At 34.0% G+C, this 25,756-nt stretch overlaps 1 protein-coding gene across 3 annotated transcripts in view; it reads left to right on the top strand.

Annotated features, from left to right (window-relative positions):
• Positions 1 to 25,756, top strand: part of SLC25A12 (solute carrier family 25 member 12) — a 122,585-nt gene that overhangs the window by 13,220 nt on the left and 83,609 nt on the right. For 2 of the 3 annotated variants that reach the window (XM_001376047.5, XM_007494366.2), the window contains exons 3-5: positions 4,253 to 4,395; positions 12,695 to 12,810; positions 22,096 to 22,235. In XM_001376047.5, the coding sequence (XP_001376084.2) occupies positions 4,253 to 4,395; positions 12,695 to 12,810; positions 22,096 to 22,235 (399 nt within the window). Of the gene's footprint in view, positions 1 to 4,252; positions 4,396 to 12,694; positions 12,811 to 18,231; positions 18,336 to 22,095; positions 22,236 to 25,756 lie in introns of those variants that run through there. The other variant, XM_007494367.2, reaches the window with a different exon arrangement.

Here is a 25,756-nt window from a genome sequence, read left to right as displayed (position 1 = left end):
CACTGAGTGACCTTGCTGGCCCCCAAATAAAGGTTTATTGACTATTGACTTTTTTTTTAAAACCCATACCATCTGTCTTGGAATCAATACTGTGTATTGGTTCTAAGGCAGAAGAGTGGTAAGGGCTAGGCAATGGGTGTTAAGTGACTTGCCCAGTGTCACAGAGCTGGAAAGTGTTTGAGGTGAGATTTGAACCTAGGACCTCTCATCTCCAGGCCTAGCACTCAATCCACTGAGCTACTCAGCTGCCTCCAGGCTATTGACTTTTGAAATCCATAAGTCAACTAAAAGCTGTGAGCCTTAGTAAAATAAGGTTGAGGATGAATCTTTCGCTACTTGCTCATAGGCTTATTGTGGTATTAAAAATATGTAATGTTTGTAAATGTTAGTTGTGAGTATTGTTTAAGGACCATGCTAATGTCCAAGAACATGCATGGATTTTTCAGCTTTTTACTTACTAGTCTTAGACTGCCATTCTTCAGACAAAACACCCACTGAATTTGCCAAGTAATTGCTTTTAATTTAATGAGTTAATTAGTCAACTGCCTCCTGTAGAAGTCAAGCACTGTACTCCTTGTGAATGAGAAGACTTTTTCACCCCTCTGAGCTATATCTAGGACTGTCTACACTTTATCTTTCTGTTAAAATCAAATTAAAATAGATTGGGAGGGTAAGGGAAAAGCTCTTAAGGGAAAAAGGAAAAAAAAACTCAAGGAAAGTGATTCTCTCTAGCATCATTTGTAATTCCCTGGCTTTAGTAGGACTTAGCTTCAATGAGTAGCAACAAAGAAAGTGATTATTTTCTAGGTCATTAGCTGTGGCCTTGGTAGTTTATGGGAATGTAGCCTCACTTCTTGGCACACTGCAGGTCACTGATTCCCTGACTCCAGAAAACTATGAAATGCTGATCCTTCAACAAGTGCAAATATGTGTCCACCCTGTGTGTGTTTTGGTCACAATGTTAGCAGTCAAACTTAGAAATAAGAAGACAGATACCCTCTGGTGAATCAAATTGATTCTTAGACTCTGAATAGTAAACCAGTAGAGTTTTGACAACTGCTAAAAGTAGAAAAAACACACCCAACAGGAATCAAGATAATCACAGAGCCATATTCTTTCATCACCCTCATTTTGAGTGCTTTCTATGATCATGATATCTTTCTTTGAACTATAGTCTTAAATTGAACAAATATTAAGAGCCTATATGCAATAAAGATGAAAAATTCCTTGATTTCTGCTTTTAAGGAGCACACATAATCTATATAGACAAAAAATAGTACAAAACAGAATTTGTGAGAGAATTCCAGAAAATGCACTCTCAGAAAGTTTGAGGTTAGAGAATATTTTCAGCTGAGAAAATCGAGGAAGGTTTCATGGAGGAGATGGCACTCAAGCTGTCTCAGAAAAAAAGAAATTCAGTAGGCGTTGAGAAGGGTGAGTGCTTTCTAGCCTTGCATTTCAGTAAGACAAAATAAGGGGAAAATATGTTCAGTTTGACTGGAATGTAAGAATACATGATGGTGAGTAATAAGGTTGGAGAGATAGTTTGGAGGGCAAATTGTGGAGAGCCTTAAATGCTCATATTACAACACTTCCTTGGAATGGCTCTCACTATTCAAAATGCTAAATGTGTTATTTTGTCCTATGAGCAATAGGGAGTCAATGAAGGTTTTTGAGCCTGGAAGTGACACATAACTGCCTGTGAATTAGGAAGGTTATTTCAATAGTTATAAGAGTGTTGGACTGGAAAGGGAGAGAGTTTGGGAGACCAGTTTGGGAGGTTATTAAAAGTTCAAGAGACAGGTAACCAGATTTGAACTAGGATAGTAGATGTGTGAATAGAAATTTTACTGTTAGATTTGACATTTTACTTGCCCTTAAGTGATATTCATTTAAGTGCTTATCTTCTAGTAAAACTATTCTGAGGGGTTGGCTATTTGAGGTTATCAAGTTCAAAACCTGTCTCAGCTATTTTTTAGATATATGACCAGGAGCAAGTCCCTTAGTTTTCTAAGCATCATTTTTCTCATCTATAAAGCAGAAATAATAAAAGTTGTACCTGCTTCATAGGATTGTTTTGAGACATTCATGAGATCGTGTACATAAAGTATTTTGCCACTTTAAAAGTGTGATAAAAATATCTGTTGATATAATCAAAGGGCATTGTTTATGGAGGCTATGAGTAGGAACCATTTTAAATGGGGATCTTAGGTGATATCTTAGATTCTAGTCATTTGTTAAGTGCTTGTTATGTATGCCACAAAGTAGTCTATCATACCTGAGGGAAAACAGGAAATGTAAAACCAAGATAGAATTCCTGCCTCAAGTCTTTAAGAAAATAACTCTTAAGCTTCCAAAGCTGAATTTAAACCTTTTTCTAGTTTGACAGTTGGAACTGCTGAGGATTTTTTTGAGCAGGATAATGATACATTCAAAAGTACTCATTAAGATTGATTTACAAAGATTGGTTCAGGATTGGTAGTAATAGTTTACATAAGAGGAAATGGAGCCAAGAAAATGTAGACTTAAGAGGAGTGTACTGGTAAATGTTTAATAAACAGCTCTGGAAAAATTTAATCTGTGTTATTAACATTTTTCCATCACTTTCTTAGGTCTAGATAATCAACAAAATAATAAATTAAGCTCTGATTTGTAAAGTATGCTTATTTCTGGGGTATGAATGCTGACACTGGAAATTTAGCATCCAGACCCAGTTTTAACTGATTCTAGCATCACCCATGACTACACTGTGAAGGGGAATAAAGAAGATGGTATGGTTGCTTTATGTGGTAGTTATAAGGGAAGGATTTTTATTTGAGTTTCAGGATACAAGCATGTTTAAACATATTTGTAAGTAGAAGTGAAGTGGCCAGTGGAGGAGAGTGGAGGTGCTGAAGAGAAGCAGAGTGATTGATTAAACTCTTCTGGAAACTAGAAGGAATGTAATCAAGGTCTTTGGATATATTCATCTTGGCAAGAAGGATGATTTCTTTCTCTAAGACAGTTGGGAAAGAAGAAAGAGTATATAAATATAAAAGGATTTTGAGATAATGAGTAGGGTAGTTGAGAGTTAAGCTACTTCTGAAGGCTTTGTTTAGGTTGAACTATGAAAATAATGACATCCTTGAATATTTGTTACACTGTGGGATTATAAAGATTGAAACTGTTGGTTGAATGAGTATACTCTGCAGAATTATAAGTAATATATTAATTCTTACCTGGAAAAAGGGATTCAAATTTTAATGAGAAAGAAAAGTAAACTTTCTTATAAAAGTGCATAGAAAATGTTTTTTGCTATTAGTGTCTTTTTATGGCATTTTCAGGTAGATAACTTGACAAGTCATCTTAGAAACAAGAAATTACAGAAGTTGGGGCTCCTGTGATCAACATTTAGGTGCACTATACTTATTTATTTGTTGACATTGTTGGATTTAGCAAAAGGATTTCCAGAACATGTTTGTCTACTCAAGATTGATTTGAGTGATATCTGCAGATATTCATTTAATAAGATATTTCCCACAGAGTAGAGGTTTTGGTTGGTCACTTTGGTTATCCTTATTAATACCATCCTTGATATAATTTTCTTTCTTTTCTTTTCTTTTTAAAAACCTTTACCTTCCTTCTTAGAATCAATACTGTGTATTGGATCTAAGGCAGAAGAGCAGTAAGGGCTAGGCAATGGTGTTAAGTGACTTGTGCCCAGAGTCACACAGCTAGGAAGTGTTTTAGGCCAGATTTGAATCTAGAACCTCCCATCTCTAGGCCTGGCTCTCAATCCACTCAGCCACCTAGCTTTCCTCCACCCCCATCCCCAATATAATTTTCAAGGAGTTTCTTAGAAAAGCATCTCCTCTAATTTTTTGTTAAATGCTGGAAATCGGAACCAATAAGAAAAAATGGAGTTTCCTAAGCAATATTTTTCTATTATGGTTTGCATCTTGACCTCTTTTATGGGTAAGAAAGTTTCTAGAACCTTGAAGATTTTTTTAGCTTCTCATGTTCGGGCTCACTACCATCTTAGCTGCCCTTGCAACTTCCTTATACTCTGAAATCTTTTGTCTTTTTTAACATTTTAAAATCCATCAGTGGAATATTCCCTCTTCATTTTCTTTCTTACAAAAAGAAAAGATTGTTAATTTTCCTTCAATTTTTGCTGAATTTTAACTTATCATTTCATGGGTTGCTTGGTAGTTACAAAATAACATTCAATATATTCCTCTCCTTATAATGTTTGTTTTTTTTCCTTCTGCAGTATGCCAGTACTGAAGTTGATGGAGAACATTACATGACCCCAGAGGACTTTGTTCAGCGTTATCTTGGATTATATACTGATCCACGTTATAATCCATGGACTGTGCAGCTCTTGGCAGGAGTAGCTGATCAAACCAAGGATGGGTGAGAAATTGAAACCACTTTCTGGGGGAAAAATGCTATTTTGAACAATCTTTTAAAAAAGGGGGGCAGAAACTAATAGCCACCTAGAACGTTTAAATAAGGTATAACCAAATATTTATTGAAATGTTTTTGTTTACTCCAGGTAAGAATTCTAGCATGGGAATTATAAATTTTTTTAATATATTGATTTTTTTTAGGATTGTACATACAATTAAACATATGCATATGGAATGATAGAGGTTCTAGCATAGAGGGGTACTGAATTTTGTTTACTGCTATGTACATAAGGATGAGCCTGAAGTAAGTAAAACATCTGTGGTTGAATCATATGTATATCTTTCATGATTACAAGAGAGAATATCAATTATTAAAACGGAAGGCTGTGAGCAGCTTTTTGGTCTATAGAAATATACAGATGTTAGAGTGGAAATGTGTGACTATTTTTATATAAAATAAGGATGCTCTAGTGGAAATATGCAATATATAATTAGTGGGGCACTTTTATATCGAATTTATAGTATATGTGGTTTGAGAATGGTTATATAGTTGGTAGAGAATATGAACTATGTAGTAAAACAAATCTACCAGTCCAAAGATAGGCCTTTGAGAACTAATTAAATCCAAGACAGATTTCTACCTTTAAAAAAAATCCTTTTAAAGAGCTTATCATCCTGGTAGCTTCTGGAGCATTTACTCTTAATCGTTAATTTTAAAAACTGTTTTCCAAGTCTAGTCTACACAGTATCCACGTCTTTTCACATACTTCCTTTTGACTGCTTCTATTCCAATGAAGCTTTACTTGTTTGCTTTTCAAAGCTGCTTAAGCTCAGTTCTGGAGGAAAAATCCTTGATACAGTCAAGTAGAGCTAAAATTTAGTTACTAGAGTAGAGCAGGTCAAAAATATTATCAGAGGAGTGGGTATTGACTGAAGAAGAGGTGGTAAGAGTCTGTTAAAAATAGGGAATGTCCACCTTTTTAAAAGACAGATTTTATTCATTTCAAATTGAAAGACTTTTAATTCTCTAGTTTCTTTTGGTTGCAGATCTGACCCATAGGAATATTTCAATGTTACAAATTGTAACATGGTTTAGAAAGATATAAATAACTTCTAAACCGAGAGAGAAAGAATTTTCTTTTATCATTAATATGAGAGGATCTTTTTTAGTCATCTAAAGAGTATTTTTTTAAATGGAGGCTTCTTTTTTGCTTTGCTATAACTTGTGTGATACTTATGATCATTCAGACAACAGATTAGAGCAAAATATAACTTTCAGAATTTATTTGCACATTATATTACATAATCTCCTGTGCTACAGTATTCATGGTTAATGAAGAAATAATGATTATTTGATTTTTAGAGTATTATATTTTTAAAAATATTGACATTTAGCTCAATGTGTTTTGTGATCAAAAGACAACTGAAATCAGGACATGGATAACCCTTTGTTGCTTTTTCTGATTTCTGTCAGATAACTGCAACTATCCTTAAAAGATCCAAGAAACAAAATCTACATTAAAAAAGGACTTTAAAATGTTAGGGGTCAAATTTGATATAATAATTTGACCTCGTATTGGGTTAGGGATGGAAACAGTTCTTTTTTATATTATAAAATTTCAAATTGTATATGGTTTTTAAAATGACCAATAATGATTAAGATTTCCATGGTTTATTAGCATTATTTAATTACAATCACAAATTTTCCCTGAGACAGCTTGCATGTAATCTATTCATAGTGGAATTTTTAGTGTCTTGAGCATTAAATCATAATGGAACCATGTGTTTTGACAATGTGTTGTTTGATTAATCTCTATACTCAAAGGGGGGAAATGGCAATACCTCTTTTTATAGTAAAATATTCACACTGATATGATTATATGTCACTTGGATACTCTTTTCTGGATATTCCCCTTTCCTTCCATTTTCTTCCTTCACTTTACATATGAAGGAGTAGCTTTCCCTCTTTCATTTTTTACTCTTGGCAATTGATAGAGGAATTGCTAGTATAATTCACTGAATGTGTTTACCCAAATCCAAGGTGTTTCTTACTTTCATTTTAATTATTAGTGGAAAAATATCACAAGTAATTCTTCTACATAGCATTTCATAATTCTATTTGTACACACAAGGGTACATAAATGAAACAATACATTTAGCCTACAGGTCTCTTAAGTTTTTAGATGAGTAAGGGATAGGGTAGTTTAGATAAATTAGTCCAGGAGTTCCTTGTACCATTCACAGATCTTTATTGTACATATTTCCTTCTATTCTCAACATTGGCAAACCCTCAACTTTACCCCCTAAATGGGCCGAAAAGTAAAAGCAGCAGGAATAATATTGTATGGGTGTTTGCTATGTGTGGAATATTATAAAAGAGCAGTTTGGTGTGTTATAAATAGTTTGATTTGTTGTCTAAAAATGGAAGCCATTAGCCAAATTTGTCTCTTTTTTAGTGAGTTTTAACTAAAACCTTGAAGTCTTTCTTATAAGCAGAAAGTAAAATTATTTTATGCATCATATGCAGGTCTTTGGGAGACTATTATTGTATAATTCAGATTTGAATCTAAAATGTTTAGACAATTGCTGCAACATCCAGAATTGTAGGTTCTATATTTGTCGCTAATCAGTATTTCATGCGAAGGCTATGCTCTCTCTTGTAATACTGAGCAAGAATCTAAGCTTTCCCCATTTTCAGAAACTTATTTCTTCAGTCTTTAGGATGTAAATAGCAAAATGCCTTAAGTATATAAAAAATTGGACCCTCGCTTAACAACTATCGAATTTATATACCAGTTCTTTTTGGGGGGCAGTTTTTTTCTTCTTTCTTAAATTGAATCTGGGAGACCTGGGAAAAATAAAGTGATTCCCTTATTGAAATGTGAGCTTAGCCCTGTGATTTGTATACATTTGTAGAATTATAGATCTGTTAGATTCCTTCCAGTGATATCAGAAGAGAATTCATAACAAGTTAAAGGGGAAAAATTAAATAAAGAAAAAATTGTCCCAGGAAAGTGTTCCACTTTCATAAGCAGACTGCTTTTTTGCTTTCTTAAAAATGAATGATGGGGGCAGCTGGGTGACTCAGTGGATTGAGAGCCAGACCTAGAGATGGGAGGGCTTAGGTTCAAATCTGGCCTCAGAGACTTCCCAGCTGTGTGACTCTGGGCAAGTCACTTAACTCCCATTGCCTATCCCTTACCACTCTTCTGCCTTGGAGCCAATATACAGTATTGACTCCAAGACAGAAGGTAAGGGTTTAAAAAAAAATGAATGATATTGGTTATATTGTAACATTATAAAAGGTATATGGAATTAGAGGTACAAAAATATTTTAAAGTCACAAATGCTTCTCTATGTTATTTTTTGACTCACTTTGGATGTCTTTTGTTTCTCTATTACAGTCATTTCTAAATATTTTTATTTCCCTAATAATAATAGTTATCACGATAATAATAGCTTACATTTATATAAAGCTTACTATATGCCAGACACTGATTTAAACACTTTATGATTATCTCATTTGTTCCTCACTTCAACCTGGGAGGTAGGTGCTATTTTTATCCCCATTTTACCAATGAGGAAACTGAGGCAAACAGCGGTCAAGTGATTTACTCTGGGTTACACAACCAGTGTTTGAACAAGCCCTCCTATGTAATAAAGGAAAAACATTAAGTATAACCAACAGGAAGTGACTAGTGACCATGTCAGAGTATGTAGCATTCCACAGTCATAGGCTCCCCTGCTCCCTACTTCTCTATCCAAGGAAGAGATATGCTTTTCTTTCTTCTCTATGACTAAGATTAATCATAGTTAGTTAGAATTTAGTTTCATTTTATCCTTCTTTTGACCACATTTTGTAGTTATTGTGTATACTCTCCTTGTTCTGCTTACTTCACTTTTATATCTGTTCATACATTTCTTCCTTCTAAATTCCTTATATTTCTCACAACACAAAAAAATTCTATGAAATTCATGTGCTAAAATTTGTTAAGCTATATCTTAGTCAATGAATTTTTTTCTACCACACAAAAAGTTGCTCAGAATATTTTGCTATATTGAGCCCTTTCTTTCTGCCTTTGACTTTCTTAGGGTATATGACCTCTAATGAGATCTCTACATCAAAGGCATGAATGTTTTATTCAGTTTTATAGTATGATTCAGAATTATTTTCAAGAATGGCTAGACCCATTTTCAGTTTCCCCAACAATGTAATTAATGTGACTATCTTCCTTTAGCTGGCTCTAGCATTGAATATTTTAATCTTTAGTCATTTTTACCAATTCATTGTATTAACATGAAATTTCCATTTTCTCTTCGAGATTTGGAGCAAACTTGCATTTGATTGTGAATAACTGATAATTTTTAAAAAAACTTTCTCTGGTTATTTGTTTTTTAGGAGACTCCTTTACTTTTTAACTGGGCATCCTAAATAGCAAAGGTCATTTGAACATTGATATTTTCTGACATCTTTGATATAATCCTCCACCTTGCATGTTTGAGTCAATATATTTCTCCCTTCAGCAGGATATCTCTGGGATTTAGAATTCTTAGGGAAAAATAATAGTAATTATAATAAATAGTTATTTATGTAGTACTTTCAGATTAGCAAAATGCTTTACATGTTATCATATTTGATTATCACACCAACTCCATCTTAGGAATGAGGAAATTAAGGTTGATAGGGGGTAGATGGCTTATCTAATATAACACAACCAGTAAGTGTCAAGGGCACCAATTAAATTCAGATCCAGCATCACTGTACCACCTATGTTTTTGGACATTCAAATTAGGAAAATATAGACATCTCAAAGAGATTGATTGGTCACCTAATTTCTGATGAAAATAAACTTATCTTTGCTGTTCTTACTGCTAAATTTAGGCTATTAGATTGGTAGTTCTAAGTACTATGACTGGCAGAGTTATAGACTGGGTTATGCTTATTCATTTTGCCATATGAGGAGAGAAAAAGATTCTCCCAGATTCCCATTGATTAATTTGAGAGCACTTCAAGAAGGATATGTCAATGAATCTGGTCATATTTTCTGGCCACTTGGACAAGGCAGCAGTGGGTGACATATAGAGTCCAAGGACCTGTGTTCTAATTTCAGCTCTGCTATTTTGTTCCTGTGTTATTTTGAGCAAATCACATGACCTTTCTGGGCCTCTGTTTTATCATCTGTAAAATGTAGGGATTGGATTAGATAGTTTTTAAGGTCTTTTCTAGCTTTAAATCAATGAATTCTATGTGTTCAATAGCTGAGTATAATAGTTAACCACTGACAGGCCAAATTGATATAAAGGATATGAGAGACTGAAATATAAGAATTTAAAAATTCAACAATTGAATAAACTGCTTAGTATCTTTCCTGTTATTCATTAGTATTCTATTAGGAAAAAAAACTTGTGGAAACATCTTTTATTTTTCCAAATTTTCAAGGTCTTAGATACTTTTTAGTTGTGTGATCTCAGGTAAATAACTTTATCTTTGTTTGCTTTAGTTTCCTCAACTGTAAAATGGAGATAACAGCTCCTAATTCATAGGATTGTTGTGAGAATTGAATGAGATATTTGTTAAGTCCTTAGCACAGTGCCTGGAATGTAGTATTTAAAAAGAAAAGTATTCTGCACCTAATGCAGATTTGTAATTTCATGTACTTGTTTCTTTTTTCTGGTCTGTGGAAAAATGTTATCTGGTCTTAAGTTTAGAACCAACCCCTCCCCCCCAACCCCAAACAAAAACAAACAAATGACATACCAAACCCAATATCAAAAAGTGAAAGGCATACCAGTAGGCAGATACTGATATATCTTCACTCACTTTTATTTTTCTTCAGTAAAAACATCATCTTTGATCTTTTCATTCTTTTAAAATTATCTCTTTTTTGAAAGATCTTGAGAATCAGTTTAATAATTCATACATTTAAATTGTTTCCTAAGCAGGAAATGTGATGATGTAGTAGGTATAAAATCCTTTTGAATGCTATTTTATCTGTATCACAGAGTAGTTGTACCCATAACTGCCACTTTTAAAGGTTGTCATTTCTGAAGAAATGCGATTTTGGTATGTCAATAATCTTTTCGTCCTCTATTTGTTTTAAAATAACATGTTTATATATATATATATACAGATGTATATATATATATATAGATAGATAGATAGATAGATATAGATTGTATATACTATAACCTTGATTTTTATGTGCACATTAATTCATTCATTAAAACCTTGTCACTGGAGGGCAGCTAGGCTCAGTGGACAGAGAGCCAGGTTTAGAGATGGCAGGTCCTGGGCTCAAATATGGCCTCATCCACTTCCTTTGTGACCAGGACAAGTCACTTAACCCCCATTGTCATTGATGGAGTTCAGTGACTTGCTAGGAAGTATCTGAGGATAGAGATTCACTGTGCTACCTAGCTGCCCTTCTGATGGAATTTTTAATTGCTTATTTGACAGAGAGTTAGGTAGCATGGGGAAGTAGGCCCTGTATAGAAGAATTGGGTCATTTTCATTAATTTATAGTGCAACACTTTCATAGAGCTGTTTGCTGAGCAAGCACCAAAGAAGTGCTGTTTAGTACTTATGTTATATGATGGAACACTATTTTATGCACGCTATAGATTCAAGGAAGCCTTTATATTTTAGTTTATTCTGATAAATTTAGAACATTATTACTTTTTTAAACAAATAAAATGAATTTAATAGTCTCTTAAAATACTTTATGCCAGAAACAAATGGGAATGTTGCCAAGTTTTTAGGTCAGAAACCACATATATAGCAATTTTTATATAATAATACACATTATGTGTATACTTATTTTAAAAAATGCCTTATTTGGTGTCAATGTCACAAAATTTATTTTTAAAATTAAATTTATTTTATTTTAAAATCCTTTAATTAATTAATTTAGAATATTTTTCCATGTTTACATGATTCATGTTCTTCCTCTCCCCTCCTCCTTCCCTTCTCCCTTGGCCAACGAGCAATTACACTGTGTTTTACATGTATCATTGTTCAGAACTTATTTTCATATTATTAATATTTGCAATAGAGTGATCATTTAAAGTCAACATCCTCAATCATATCTTCATCGAACCATGTGATCAATCATGTTTTTCTTCTGTGTTTCTGCTCCCACAGTTCTTTTTTTGGATGTAGATAGCGTTCTTTCTCATAAATCTCTCAGGATTGTTCTGGATCATTGCATTGCTGCTAGTAGAAGTCCATCACATTCAATTGTGTCACAGTGTATACAATGTTCTCCTGGTTCTGCTCCTTTTGCTCTGCATTAATTCCTGGAGGTCATTCCAGTTCACATGGAATTACACCTGTTCATCATTCCTTTTAGCACAATAATATTCCATTACCATCATATATGACAACTTGTTCAGCCATTTCCCAATTGATGGACATCCCCTCATTTTCCAATTTTTTGCCACCACAGAGGTCGAGGCTATGAATATTTTTGTACATGTATTTTTCCCTATGATCTCTTTGGGGTACAAACCCAGCAGTCGTATGGGTGGATCAAAGGGCAGGCAGTCTTTTGAAGCCCTTTGGGCATAATTCCAAATGAATCTTATGACTTTTTAAAAAACCTAAATTGGGTTTGGAATGAATAAAAAATATAAAACCTTAAAGTAATTTTTTTACTAACATCTCATGGCACTTTTTCGCTTATATCCCTTTGACTTTCTCTCTCCTACCTTCCCTTCTAGTAATCCTTTGAATTATATATTTTATTTTATATTCCTGTCTAGGAATTGATTATAGCTAATTCAGTGTTCATATCATATGGGGGGATTTGTTATTTAATATTTTTACATTCCTAAAGGTACTATTTACAAAATTGCCTTTATTTTTCTTTTTCAGGAAACTTTTTTCCTTCATCCAGGCAGAGATTTTTCCTAAGCAGTTTAGCTTATATATTTATCAAAAAAGTATTGATGACTCATAGTCCATATCAAATTGTGGACATTGCTACCAACTTTTGAATAATACAGCTTCTAAGAGATGATAATTTGAAGAAGAAAAATCAGAAGCATATCAATAAAGGTGCAAACTCAATATGTGGGTATATGCACATTATGCCTTTTGCTACTATAATGCCACTTGTTAGGTATTTCAAATGAATGTGTATCCATTCAACCTCTGTAGCAAACAAGTTAGGGAGAATAATTATGCTTTTTGTGCTTTATCAGCTCCATGAGGGTAGTTTCAGAGCAGTTGTGTCCCAACCTTAAGCACTGATTCCCTTACTAAACTCCTAGAAATCTGACAGCTCTTTTATATTTTATTTTAGGTTGATCTCCTATCAAGAGTTTTTGGCATTTGAGTCTGTTTTGTGTGCCCCAGATGCTATGTTCGTAGTAGCCTTCCAATTGTTTGACAAGAGTGGAAGTGGAGAGGTGACATTTGGTAAGAATATTTAAAGACCAAAAAGAGAAAGAAAGAAGGAAGGAAGGAAAGAAAGAAGGAAAGAAACAGAACATGAAAAAAAAATGTCTCTTAAGAGCTAGGTAGTAAGGTTGGTCCAGTCTTTAATACTTAACAGTGGATATAGATTACTGTGTATTTAGGATCTCAAGTCATTAAATATAGTGCTAATTTCCTAAAAGGATTTATCCAGATAAAATAGAAAATCTGTTTTCTTTTCTTCAAAGCATTGCACTGTTGCAAAAGATTAAGGAATCTAGGAATGTAATTACTTCAGCTCATTGAATCACTGATACTTTCACATTCCTAAAATAAGTGCTCCAAAATTTTCTTATTCTGGGCCAGCCTGGGCAAAATTCTTTATGAAATAGAGCATGAACTGCATGGAATAATCCTTTCCATTCTTTAAGGGATTTCTGGGTAAGAAGTTCAGGACTTTTCTGAAGCATCACTCAAGAATTTTTACTTTGCCATTGGGAAAGAGAAGAATGGGGTATGAAGTGAGAGAGTGAGTTAAGGTCTAATTAGCTCTCTGTGAACCCTAAATTTAACTTTTTGTTTTAAAAGTAAGACCAACATAAAATAATTGTTATTCTGTGTTGGATATAGAAATTGACTTTATTTCCTCAGTAGGATTACATGGTTTCTCAGCATACAATCCAGGATAAAGACTTGTAGCAATGTTTCAGCATTTGAAAATTTTTAATATCTGTATAGTTACAAAGATTGGCATATGTATAGGATAAAGAGTTGTTTTTTTAAAAAAGAGATTTTTATTAATGATCTGTGAAGTATGGCACCTCAGTGGTTTCATTCAACAGAATGAAGCTATTCAATAAAGATTTATTTATTTTCTTGAATTTGTAGCACCTTATTTGTTGTGGCTTTGGCACTATTTAAAAAAAAAGAATAATGAGGCCATTCCTGAGCCACAAATGTAAAATATTCACTGTGGTGTTTTGTTAGTGAAAAAAATCAATCTCATCACAATACACACAAAGTTGAATTTGTCCCTGATTCTGGAGGTTTATCATCACCGTAAGAATGAAAAGCAATATGGTGGAGAGCCACTGAGCCTAGTTAGTGAGCCTATAATTAATTATACTTTTTGCCTTGTCCCTAGATGTTCTTTCCCTTAATCCAGGTGGATTTTGTATATGTCAAAGATCTTTCAAAAAAAGTAAATCTGAAGATACTAAGGTCAGTCCTTGAGGACTCTTCAAATTTGCGAAAATCCCTTGCCTCTTAGAGGCACATTTTTTCTTTTGCTTTGTAGCAGTCTCTGGCCTTTCTGTCTCATGAAAAATATTAACTTGCTTTAAGAACACCTTTCTCCTGGAGCTAGTAAAAAGCATAAACACAGTTTCTGTCCACTGTCCATTCAGTCCTAAACCTGCATGCATTAATAATGCTGCATTTTCTCTCTTCTCCTCTCTAGCTTTCACATACATTCGAGCAAGTCCAGAACAATAACGTCTCAAAAATAGTTGGAACAATATTTCAGAATTAGTCAGATGAGGCCTTGTAACCCTATTTATACCATTTGCCTCTTGTTTAGATATTATAGTTCCTGGAAACCTGTGCAGAGTCCTCTTCTTTCAGCCTTCCTATTCTGGCATTGTAATTCTCTGTTTCTTTTACCTCCCATCTCATTGTTTCTCTCAACCTTCCATTTGAAAAACAAAGCACTTGAGTCAGTAGATCCCAGCAGGCTCTTAACACAGGCCCAAGAAAATTGCCACAGCTCAAATGATTAGATTTATAACCAGTGGAGGAAACAGCTGAGCAGTTTCTTCATGCCAATCCAGTTTCACAAATATTTATTGAGTGGTTACTAGGTGTGAGACACTATTTTAGGGGCTTGTGATTTATAACTACAATTCTTGCATCTTCCCGCAAAGGGCCTCATTTTAAAATTTAATACATCCCCTCAAACTATAATACAGCACAGTATGCCTAGCTATTCTTTCCTGTGCTTCTAATTTTAACAGAGTAAGATTTAAAAGTAAGGATTAAAATTAAATTGAATCCAAATGTAGTATCTATAGCTCCTTGCAGAGAGAGAAAGTACTTGAACATTTTGGATTGCTCAGTGCATACTGTTGCCCTTATGGCATCTTGAAATTCTCTTTTCACTTTTAGAGCTCATACAATACAGAGTGAGGATAGTTGTATTTTTCTTTATTGTGACCCTGGTTCCAACACAATTGTCTGATCTTACTGATCAAAACTTTTGATATCTTTTGAGTAGTACAATTTCCTTGTCTCATTAGGTGTTTCCCTGCTTAATACTATGCAAAACAAAAAAAAAATTATTTTGATGGTCTTATGCACATGAAAATCTCAACTTAAAAGCTTTCTAAAATGAGGTATTGTAAGAGTGAGGGAATTTTAAATATGATATCTTAAAGCAGCTTTATTCTTATCACAAATTCAAAGTTCAATATTACAAATCATGACAAATCTACAAATATTTTCATTGAGATGGTAACAGGTTTTCTGAGAACTGATTATTTCTAATAATGGTCAATATTACCAAGTTCATAAACAACAGAATAATCTGGATCACTCATTCTCAAAGTGTGATCTGTGTACTCTTAGGAGTCTCAGAGACCTTTTCAGGGGGTCTGCAAGACCAAAACTATTTTCCTAATTCTAAGTCATTTTAATTTCTAATATGGTAGATATCACTAGACTTAACCTATGTAAAAGCTCTTTGGGAAGGGAGTGGATTCTTACTGATTTTTAAGTATAAAGGGATCCTAAGACCAAAAAAGTTTGAGATCTCCTGATTTAGATATTTGCTTGTATTTGGTTGTAATGAGATTTTTTTTTATCTGTTTCACATTTATTTTACTGAAGGAATAACAGTCAGACAGTCAGGAAACAGTTTTGAGCACCTATTATGTGCCAGGCATTGTGGTAAGTGCTGAGGAATACAATAAAGGTAAAAGATAGTATTGTGCTCATTCATCATGCACATATTTTATATCAAAGAAAATTTTAAACCCAACTAAATCATTGATGCTGCCAGTGCTATAGGTTGGCACTTGTTCATGCAGTTTATTTCCTTTCCCTCATTTTTTATTTGAGGGAGAATTAGAGAGTGTGGATCAGGGGTAGAGAGGGAGAGTGAATAGTGAAATGGAGAAATATGGTCCTTGGTACCTCACCTCAATAATGATTGCATTACATAAATGTACTTGAGTCCCTCGTTTTCATCTATTTGTATTTAAAAAAAGAGATCTGCCTTATACATGCATCTGATTATTGTACATGTAAGACATATGTACTTTTGTTGAGATACATATGAAGTCATGTGTGTATATATCTAAAGATGGCTAAGCTGTAATAGCTTTTTATAGCCTTTGTTCTCAGTTGATAAAGTATGATTTTGAGCCAAAATATTGTGTTATTATTTAAAAATGAAAAAAAATGCAACCCATACTTTTATCATTGCCCATTTAATGGGGTCTGGCTTTGTATAGTACTTGGTGGGGCGAGAGGTATACTTGCTTTGCTAGAGGTGCTCACCTTTGGGGGAGAGGCCTTTCAAAGAAGTCTTTGTAGTCTATTTCTGACTATTTTCTAGAGTAGCACAAGACTCCATGGACTTCTTAAGTGTGAATGTGATGTTTGAATGTGGTAATGATTTAATTGTTTCTCCTTGATATGTTCCTTCAGCAAAACTTCTAACATTGCAAGCTGTGGATAACTGCTTGATGGCTTTTATAACTTCTATCCTTCTAGTAGCCTGAGCGCTTGCCCACTGAGTTTGCTAGGCAATGCATGACAGTTTCTTGTAATATAACTCACATCAAAACTATCCAATTCTGCTCAATGGAATTGATTGACATTTCCTGGATTAGCCATTATGCTATATGGTGCAATAGTTATCAATAATGGATTTAGCCAGAATGTATATTGCCTCGACAGTGAAGCATTCATAACTGAAGGCCTACCTATTTACTAATAAGATGAATGTAAGACATTTTGAAAGTGCTAAGTTCTCTCTAAATTCTCATGCACAGAAATTCTTTTAATTCCAAAAAGCTGGGGGTTTTGCCCAGGAAATTTTGAGAATTTTAGTTATTTTAAAATATTCTTTTTTGAGACAAGTCTTCAAATGATTTTTTTTTTGATGAAAACATCCTCTCCCCTGAAAGTAGTGCTCTCTAAAAAGAGGAGTTCAATTTCGTTGATCATTTTATGGCTTAGGGTACTGTAGTAAAAATATAATTTGGGGTTTTCTTTTCCACTTTTGCTTAGGTAGACAACTTTTTCTCCAATGAGAACACCTGAGTAAGACAGATTAGACAGATAACTATTATATCTGTAGTTTTTTACAAAGGACCTGGTAGGAGGCAGCATATATCTTATAACCCAGAAGCTAAGCTCTAATGACTAGAACCAGAAAATCTAACCTGGAAGAATACATTGTTCTGACAGGAATTGAAAAACTGATTTAACATGATTAAAAGAAAAGAGTGTGATATGATGGAATATCGTTCTTTTGAAGTTCCAGCTGAGCATACCCTTGACACCATTCGAGGAGAGATTTAGAATTTCTTCATGATGGCCTTCAGCCATTTTTGAATGGGTTATATATAATCCTCAAATCTCAGTCCTATAGTATAGTAACTTGAAATATGAGGCAAAGAGAGATCTGGTATTATTTTCTTCTGATGGTGTTTTATGATAAAACATGTGTATTTGTTGAAGCACCTCATTTCTACAGTGACAGATGCTATTTAAATGAAGCATCATCTTATCGTAGAAGTAAAATTGCACATAGATTGGGTAGAATTTAGAATGTTTTACTGTTATTGATGAATCCACATCCTTTCCTCCTTAAGGTAGGTAATGGGCAATTTAAAAATGTCTCTTCTGCTTCCCTTACCCATGGAGATACAGAAGATTATTGTGATCTGTTGTAGTTGAACTAATGATGTCCTTGGGAATAGATCTCAGTTATGTGATCCCTCAGGCTAGTGCTATGTCTTTCTGCCTCTGTAAGTTTTAGTTGTTTTTTTTTCCCTTTAGCCTCTTTTTTGCCTCAACCATTCAGTTTCTGAAAATCTAGGTTCCACAAGCCTCATCATTTCTCCTTCCTAGTTGTATGTAAGGATATTCAATATATTCATAATATGTGGGAGTTCTCAAAAGGCCTTTTTAAGATGCTCAAGGTGGGACTCATATATATACATATACACGTGTGTGTATATATGTATGTATATATTTTTTTTCTGAAAATAAAAAAAAAAGTTTGGTCTCTAGCCTATAATTTGGAAGCCATGGCTCCTGGGCTGGAATCCTTGGAATAAGTATGACCTCGGACATCTCGTTCTTTGGGCTGATGGTAGGTGGGTTGTGTCACAGGGCTGATGGCTTGTATACCTACAGGAGGAGTTCTCTGGCCACAGCGTTGGTACAGCAGCTCCTTCCAGGCTCATTCATGGAGCAGGCATGGTGGCAGTCTTGGAGAAGAGTGCCAGCCCCGGTCAGAGGTAATTTTGTACTGCAGAAAGGTGAACAAGATTAGTAGGAAGCTCCTGTAAGGAAAAAGGGGTGGGATGAGGGTGGATGATATGGGGGATAGCAGCTTGGGCTGTTGGGGAAATTAGAAAGCGCCATTAAAACATATTTACATCATATATGCTATAATATACTTTATCATGTAATCAAATATTACATTAGTCATGTGACTAACACAGCTCAAATCACTAATGCTCTGCCTGTGGAAATTTCCTCCAAAACACAGTTTTTCCCAGTCTCTGCCCCTTTTCCCCTCCTGCCAATTCAATGTGCTGCCTCTCATACCATCAGAGAGAGCATTGTTCCATCTCTTGTTTGTGTTTGGCTTGATTGTCCAAATCAAAGGAAATGATAAATAGTATTTCTTAAGCCAAATTCTGCAGGAAGTGAGAGGTGGGTTTATTGAAAGTGATGTCAGAAAGTTTTAGCATTTCTCTTTCCTGCTTATTTATATTGATTCCTGGTCCTATTCACAGTGTCTGCCTATTGTTTTTAAAAAAAGAAAAGAAAACAAACAAAAAAACTCCTATGTCAACCCATAGTCTTCATGACTTCCTCGATCACTGTATCACTTTGCATTCAGTCCAGAACTATGGTCACTTAAAAGAGCACTACAGGTAGTGATCACTTAGATTCTTGTTTGCCCCTGGAAAGACGGGATTCTCTCTTGGAAAACCTTTGCTGTGCTCTTGTAGTCAGTTGCATTGGGTGTATTTGAGATTATTGGTGTTCCCTTTCATGTCACACAGGACCTAATAAAACTGGATAAGATAAGAAGAAAGCCAGCTGCTTGAGATAATGCATCACAGGAGTATAATCCAGTCAAGAAAAGAAAGGGGGGAGAGAGACACACACGAGAGCTGCCTCCTGTGAATTACTCCCCAATTCTGGAGCCTTTGTATGGTTTTTATAAGAGGATCCTGGTAATGGTTAAATGATGAATGAGTTGGACTTTTAAGCCACCAATCAGATAAATAATTCACAATACACTAATTCTATAGTGTACCTTTAATCAACCTTGTATTAAGCATGTATTATAAAATCTGCAGGAGGGAAATATAGGTTAGAAAAAAAAGAGAACTATCTAAACTGCCCAAGTAAGTAAAAAAAATTGTCATCCACTCCCCCTCATCCAGCAAGAATAATTGAATACCATTAGCAGGTTAAAGATGGCCATTTGAAAGATTTTGAAGATAGTTTATAGTCTACTCTAATGAGCATAGTCAAGCCTTATACTAAGTACCTAAAGCTATAAGCAGAGTTCAGAGAAAGTAGGAAGTAGCCAAACAGAATCTCTGATAAATTACATTCCTATATTTGGAAACACGTAACTATGAGCTCTCCAAAAGTGAGTGTTAACCTGGGTTTTTTTGTGGTATCAAAGCCATCACTTTATAATACATTTGGCATTTTCTATTTCAAAGACATTTTAAGAATTTGCTAGCAGTAATATATTTAGTATATTCTATTTTAAAGACATTTTAAGAATTTTCTAGCAATAGCTAGAGAGTTTGTAAAAAATAATCTCTAATTTTCTAGCACTTTCTAATTAGCTTTCTCTTGCCAACAATTTTTAAGTCTCCATTGAAATTGAAATTATAAATTATATCCTATAAATTATATCTTTGGGAGGGAATAAATAAAATTTGTTTTACTGGGTAATTTTAATTTCTTGAATTGAGAGCTTTTTGTATCCATAACTGGCAATTTACCTCTTTGATATCTAGTTTCTCTTTTGAGAGTCTGAAATGTTATAGTTACATAAAAAAGTCTGCTTTCTTCAACAGTTAAATAGAAATGAAGTATAAGTAGCAAATGTACACTTTTTTTTTATTATCCAGTAACTGATATTTCTGGGAATTGCTTCTTTAAATATTCTCCATTCAAATTCTTTGGCTATGTGATAATTCATCGTAATATTTTGTCGCTTAGTCATTTAGCAGCAATCTTTTTTTTTGTTCCCTATCAATTCCTTCATGTTCTTTACTCTAGAACATTTGTTTTCAGACATCAAAATGAATTAATAATGAGATGGAACTAGATCACTGAAAAGTTCCACAAGCCCTGATAGGCTTTCCTTCTGGTTTGCTAAGGTATTTCTCACCCTAATGGTTTGTAAGAGACCTTTTAATTTTATTTGATTTCACTAGTTGACTCTTGATGCACTTTGAAGTAGAAATTTAATAGATTTTTAGATATAAGGATAATCCTTTTATGTTAGAGGCCAGTCTTCCAAGTTACTCTTGGGTATAAACTTTGCTTTTGAAGGTGAGAATACTTTTCATGATTAAGGGAGATGAAAATCCATGGATTATGATGTTAGGAATCAGTCTTGCAAATTGGTGGGACAAGAAATAAATGTTGCTTTCCATTAGAAAAGGATAGAAAGAGAAAATCCCATCTCCCCAGTGACATCCAATGCTTTCCTCTAATCTTGGTAATTATTGTGACTTAGTTCAGGATTGGTTATATTAAGTCAGTTCTGAGAGGATTTCCAGTTCAGGATTCTTCTAGTAACTGTTCTGCTTCAATCAGGAAAGAGGAGGTGTACAAGGTAAACATTGAAGGCAGCCATTGACAAACCTGAAGATCATCTTAGTCAAGTCAGCAGAGGTTATTGGTGGGAATTAGAAACAGTATAAGTTGGCTAAGGAAATAAAATAAGTCTGTATTTGATGATTCTTCATTACAATAGGTAGTTATTGGTGGTACCAGCCTTTCATAATAAAATTGACTTAAATTTGGAAATAATTTTGGTTCTTATAAGAGATGTCAGTAAAACAGGCTTCCTGCTTTCTAAGCCTTGTTAATGATCGTTTTTTTGGGGGGGGCGCATTAGTTTCTAAATTAGGATACTCAATATATTCTCATTAAAGTATCAGTCAATTTTGAATTAACTTTTATTGAAAGTGTTGAACTGTGTAAGAAAGTTAATGACATTTTTTAGTACACGAAGACAGGCTATCAGAGTAGAACTTAAGGTTTTCCTTGTATAGTACACAGCTTGACTGGTTCCTGTCTAAGAGTAACTGTTCTGTGTTTAGTCCTTCTTTATTTAAAAGTGAATCACTAATTTCACTTATCTTAAAACATTTTAATAATTGAGACTAATAATCATGGCTTTTTATGGGAGTTTTGAAGCTTTGTGTCAAGGCCATATATTTTTTTTTTTGACAATATCAGAAGCTTTTAATAAGGTGCTTGCTGCTGAGCTAATGATATGCTTTTGGTGGCATTCCTTATACCTATCTTCAATAGACATATTCAGGCTAGTGTGAATGTAATAATCAAGCCTCAATCAAACCATACTTAGTATGACAAATATTGCATTATACTGTAATTTAGGTATTCATGCCTCTGATAAAGGGCTTAATTCGACTCCTTGAGGAACGGGGAAAACACTATTGATTTTATACCTGAATGCAAAGTAGCAACCATTTACTATGCAAGATATAAATCTCTTCCTAATTAAAATTAAATCAAGAGAAATTAAGAATCTTGTGGCCTTACATGTAATAGTACACAATCTTAAGTGTAAAATTATATTCTGTAGCAAATGTATTCCTGTGCATGTTTCTGAGAGGACCCCCCCCCGCCCCCAAATTTGCAGTTAATCTTAATAGAAGCGGATGATATTGACTTTTAAAACTTCTCTGATTTTCTTGTAGGAAAAATATGGTGTATTGAACTATTTATCCTCAATGTAATTGACTTTTTTTTTTCCCTCCCAAGAAAATGTCAAAGAAATTTTTGGACAGACAATTGTTCATCATCATATACCTTTTAACTGGGACTGTGAATTTATTCGTCTGCATTTTGGGCATAACAGGAAGAAACATCTTAACTACACAGAATTTACTCAGTTCCTCCAGGTGAGTTATTTCTTTTTATAACTAGAGTTAATCAAATATTTCATATGCTGAACCAAGATCATTGCAGGTCTCACTTTCATGATGCCATAAGAATAAATGCATATTGAAGCATAGATAGGCTTTAAATTTTGCTTTGGTTCTATTTTTTTTTTAAATAAATGAATGGTTTGTATATCCTTTCTTTTACTTGTTCTCACTCTCCTAATCAACATGTGTAAACTCAACTGTTGTTTTTTTTTTGTTTTCTTTCTCAAATTTGAGGGAAGCAACTTTTGGAATAGTGCTTTTTTTGTTGGAAAGATCAAATTGAAATAATGTATTTAAAGAGTTTTATAAGACTCAAAATGTTATCTCTATATGTCTGCTACTATTTAAAAAAATCAAATGAGTCTGGAAATTGAGGGGCTGCCTATCAACTTGGGAATAGCTGGACAAATTGTGCCATAAGAAATGATGAGCAGGCTAATTTAAAAAAAAATAGAAAGATCTGCTTGGAATTATGAAAAGCAAAATGAGTAGAATTAAGGGATCATTATGTATAGCAATAATGTTTGAAGGATAGCTTTTGAATGGATATTTCCAAAGAAAGAATAGATAATTAGAAATATACAAGACATCATTTTATATATACATTTTTTTGTTGTTTAAATGAACCCTTCTCACACAGAAGAAAAACAACTCCTTGATCACATGGGTAGATGGAGATATGATTGGGGATATAGACTCTAAATGATCAAGCTAGTGCAAATATCAATAATATGGAAATAGTTCTTGATCAATGACACATGTAAAACCTAGTGGAATTGTGCTTTGACTATGGGAAGGAGGTAAGGGGAGGGGAGGGAAAGAACAAGAATTTTGTAACCATGGAAAAATATTCTAAATTAATTAATTAAACACAGTTTTCCAAAAAATAAAAAAAATGAACAATAAGTAAATAGCTGAAAATAAATAAATAAATGATCCCTTCTCTAGTGTAGGAAGAAGGTGAGTGAGGGAAGGAGATACATGGTAATTTTAGTTTTTATTTTTAGATTTTTAAAAAATCAAATGAGGGCCACTGTAATATAGTGGCAAGAGTATAAGAATTGAAATAAGATCTGATTTACAGTCCTGACACAGGTACTTACTAGGTGTGTAACCATAGACAAGTTAATTGATCTCTCTGACCTTCAGTTTTCATATATGTAGAGAAAATCACATTTGTTCAACTTGTCTTATTTTGAGGAAAGCACATTGTAAATTTTAAAGTGTAAAATAATGACATTGTTAATAATATTAACATGAGTAACTACTAGTGAACACTTAAAAATGTGAAGACACTAAATAAAAATAAAGTGATGTTATTTACAGAGTGGGGTGGTGGATATTGTTCCATTCTGTTATTGATCATGTTTTCAACAAGGATAAAGTCTTCATTGTTTATTGTATTTATTGAAAAATTATATCTTGGGGTAGTGGGTGTTTTTGTTTTCTTTTCTGGCAATTAACTTAGCTTAAATGTTCTTGATCTCTTAGACCAGAAGTGTCAAACACAAAGCACCCAGTATTTTCTAGTTCATCCTGAACTAGATTAAAACAGAATTTTGAAATATTTAACAAATGTTCTTTTTTTTCTTTTTTTAATTTTTATTTGGTCATTTCCAAACATTATGCATTGGAAACAAAGATAATTTTCTTTTCTTCTCTCCCCACCCTCCCACCACCTCTCCCTTAGCCCAGGGGCGATTCCACTGGGTATCACAACAAATTTTCTAAGTCAATATGTGGCCCATAGGAATTAGTGTTTCTTAATTATAGTTTGAGTTTGATACCATGGTATTAGGTCACAAATATGGGTAATTAATACTTTAGGAATGACATGGGGCCAGCCAGGTGACACAATAGATAGAGTTTCAGGTCTGGAGTCAAGAAGACTCATTTTTCTAAGTTCAAATCTAGCTTCAGATACTTCCTCTATATGTGACCATGGGCTTTTCATTTAATCCTATTCACCTCAATCTCCTCATTTGTAAAGTGAGTTGGAGAAGGAAGTAACACCACTATAGTATCTTTGTCATGAAAATTCCAAATGGTGTCCCAAAGAGTCAGACAAAACTGAACAACAACAAAGGAATGATATAGCCATTGTTTTTTGTTTGTTTGTTTTTTAAATAAGTTTTAACACCTTGACTTTCTTTCTTCCTGAGCTTGTGGACTCCTTGAGAGCAGACAGCAGATAGCCTTTCATTTTGCCTCTGAGGTGGCAGTGAATCTCTATGGCTCTGATGCTATCTGTGAGGCTAAACCATTCCTAGAAGTCAAAGCTAAAGGAATACTGGTTACCAGACTGCCGTGACAAAATCTGTGTGACTACAGGCAATTCACTTAACCTCTCTGAGGATTCTCTGCTGCTTTTGCTAAAGCCTGAGTATTGGTAAAAGACTGGAGGAGGTGATGAAATTGAGTGGCTTATACTAGCCTCCCCTTTTGCCCCTCTAACATTGCCATTAGAAGATATCTCAGCTTCTAGACTAATATACATCAGATGCTCCTTATACTGCAGAACTGATTATTTTAACATCAGGGAGAATTAACTCAGGCAAGTGAAACCTTTGTAGCAAAGCAGCAGACTTGGAAGTCTGGTTACGTGTATAGTGTTACTGATGTAGTTGTTTTGCTCTTATGTTGTATTTATTCCTGAGAAGTCTTATATAGTAGGGATATTAATACAAAGAGAAAGGGGGTTGGGCTGTGATCTTTTAAAAATATTACTTTATTTATTACCAATTGAAGTCATAAATTTTCAAAAGTTATGTGATCCAAATTGTCTCCCTCCAACAGTGGAAATAGAAACACAGAAGAAAAACAACTCCTTGATCACATGAGTTGATGGGGATATGATTGGGGATGTAGATTCCAAGCGATCACCCTAGTGCATATAGCTATAATATGGAAATAGGTCTTGATCAATGACACATGTAAAACCCAGTGGAATTGTGCTTTGGCTATGGGAGGAAGGTGGGAGGAGGAGAGAGAAAGAATATGAATCATGTAACCATGGAAAAAATTTCTTAATTAATCAATTAAATAAAATTAAAAAAAATTTAAAAAGATTCTTAAAATTGTATTGATATATAATCTGGGTTTTAAAAAAATAATCATTTAATCTAGGATCTATATAGCAATTTAATAAGGGTATCTAATAAAAAAAATTGTTTCCCTCCTTCTTTCCCTCCTCCCTCATCAACTGACAAGGAATTCAGTCTGGGTTATACATGTATTATCATGCAAAACATATTTCCATATTGTTCATTTTTGTGAGTCAGCTGTGATCTTAGTAGTGTCTTTTCAGCTCTTTTCTATTCTCTTGGGTCTATCTGTGTAAGAAGTTATGTATGTTGGCAATAAAGGACCATGATGGGGCAACGAGGTGGTTCAGTGGATTGAGAGCCAGGCACAGAAATGGGAGGTCCTGGGATCAAATCTGGCCTCAAACACTTCCTAGCTGTGTGACTCTGGCCAAGTCATTTAACCCCCAT

The sequence above is a fragment of the Monodelphis domestica genome, chromosome 4 (genome assembly GCF_027887165.1).
Source record: "Monodelphis domestica isolate mMonDom1 chromosome 4, mMonDom1.pri, whole genome shotgun sequence".
In the NCBI taxonomy this organism is placed as follows: Eukaryota; Metazoa; Chordata; class Mammalia; order Didelphimorphia; family Didelphidae; genus Monodelphis; species Monodelphis domestica.
The sequence above is the reverse complement of the archived record's forward strand: the minus strand, read 5'-3'. Positions and strand labels throughout refer to the sequence as shown.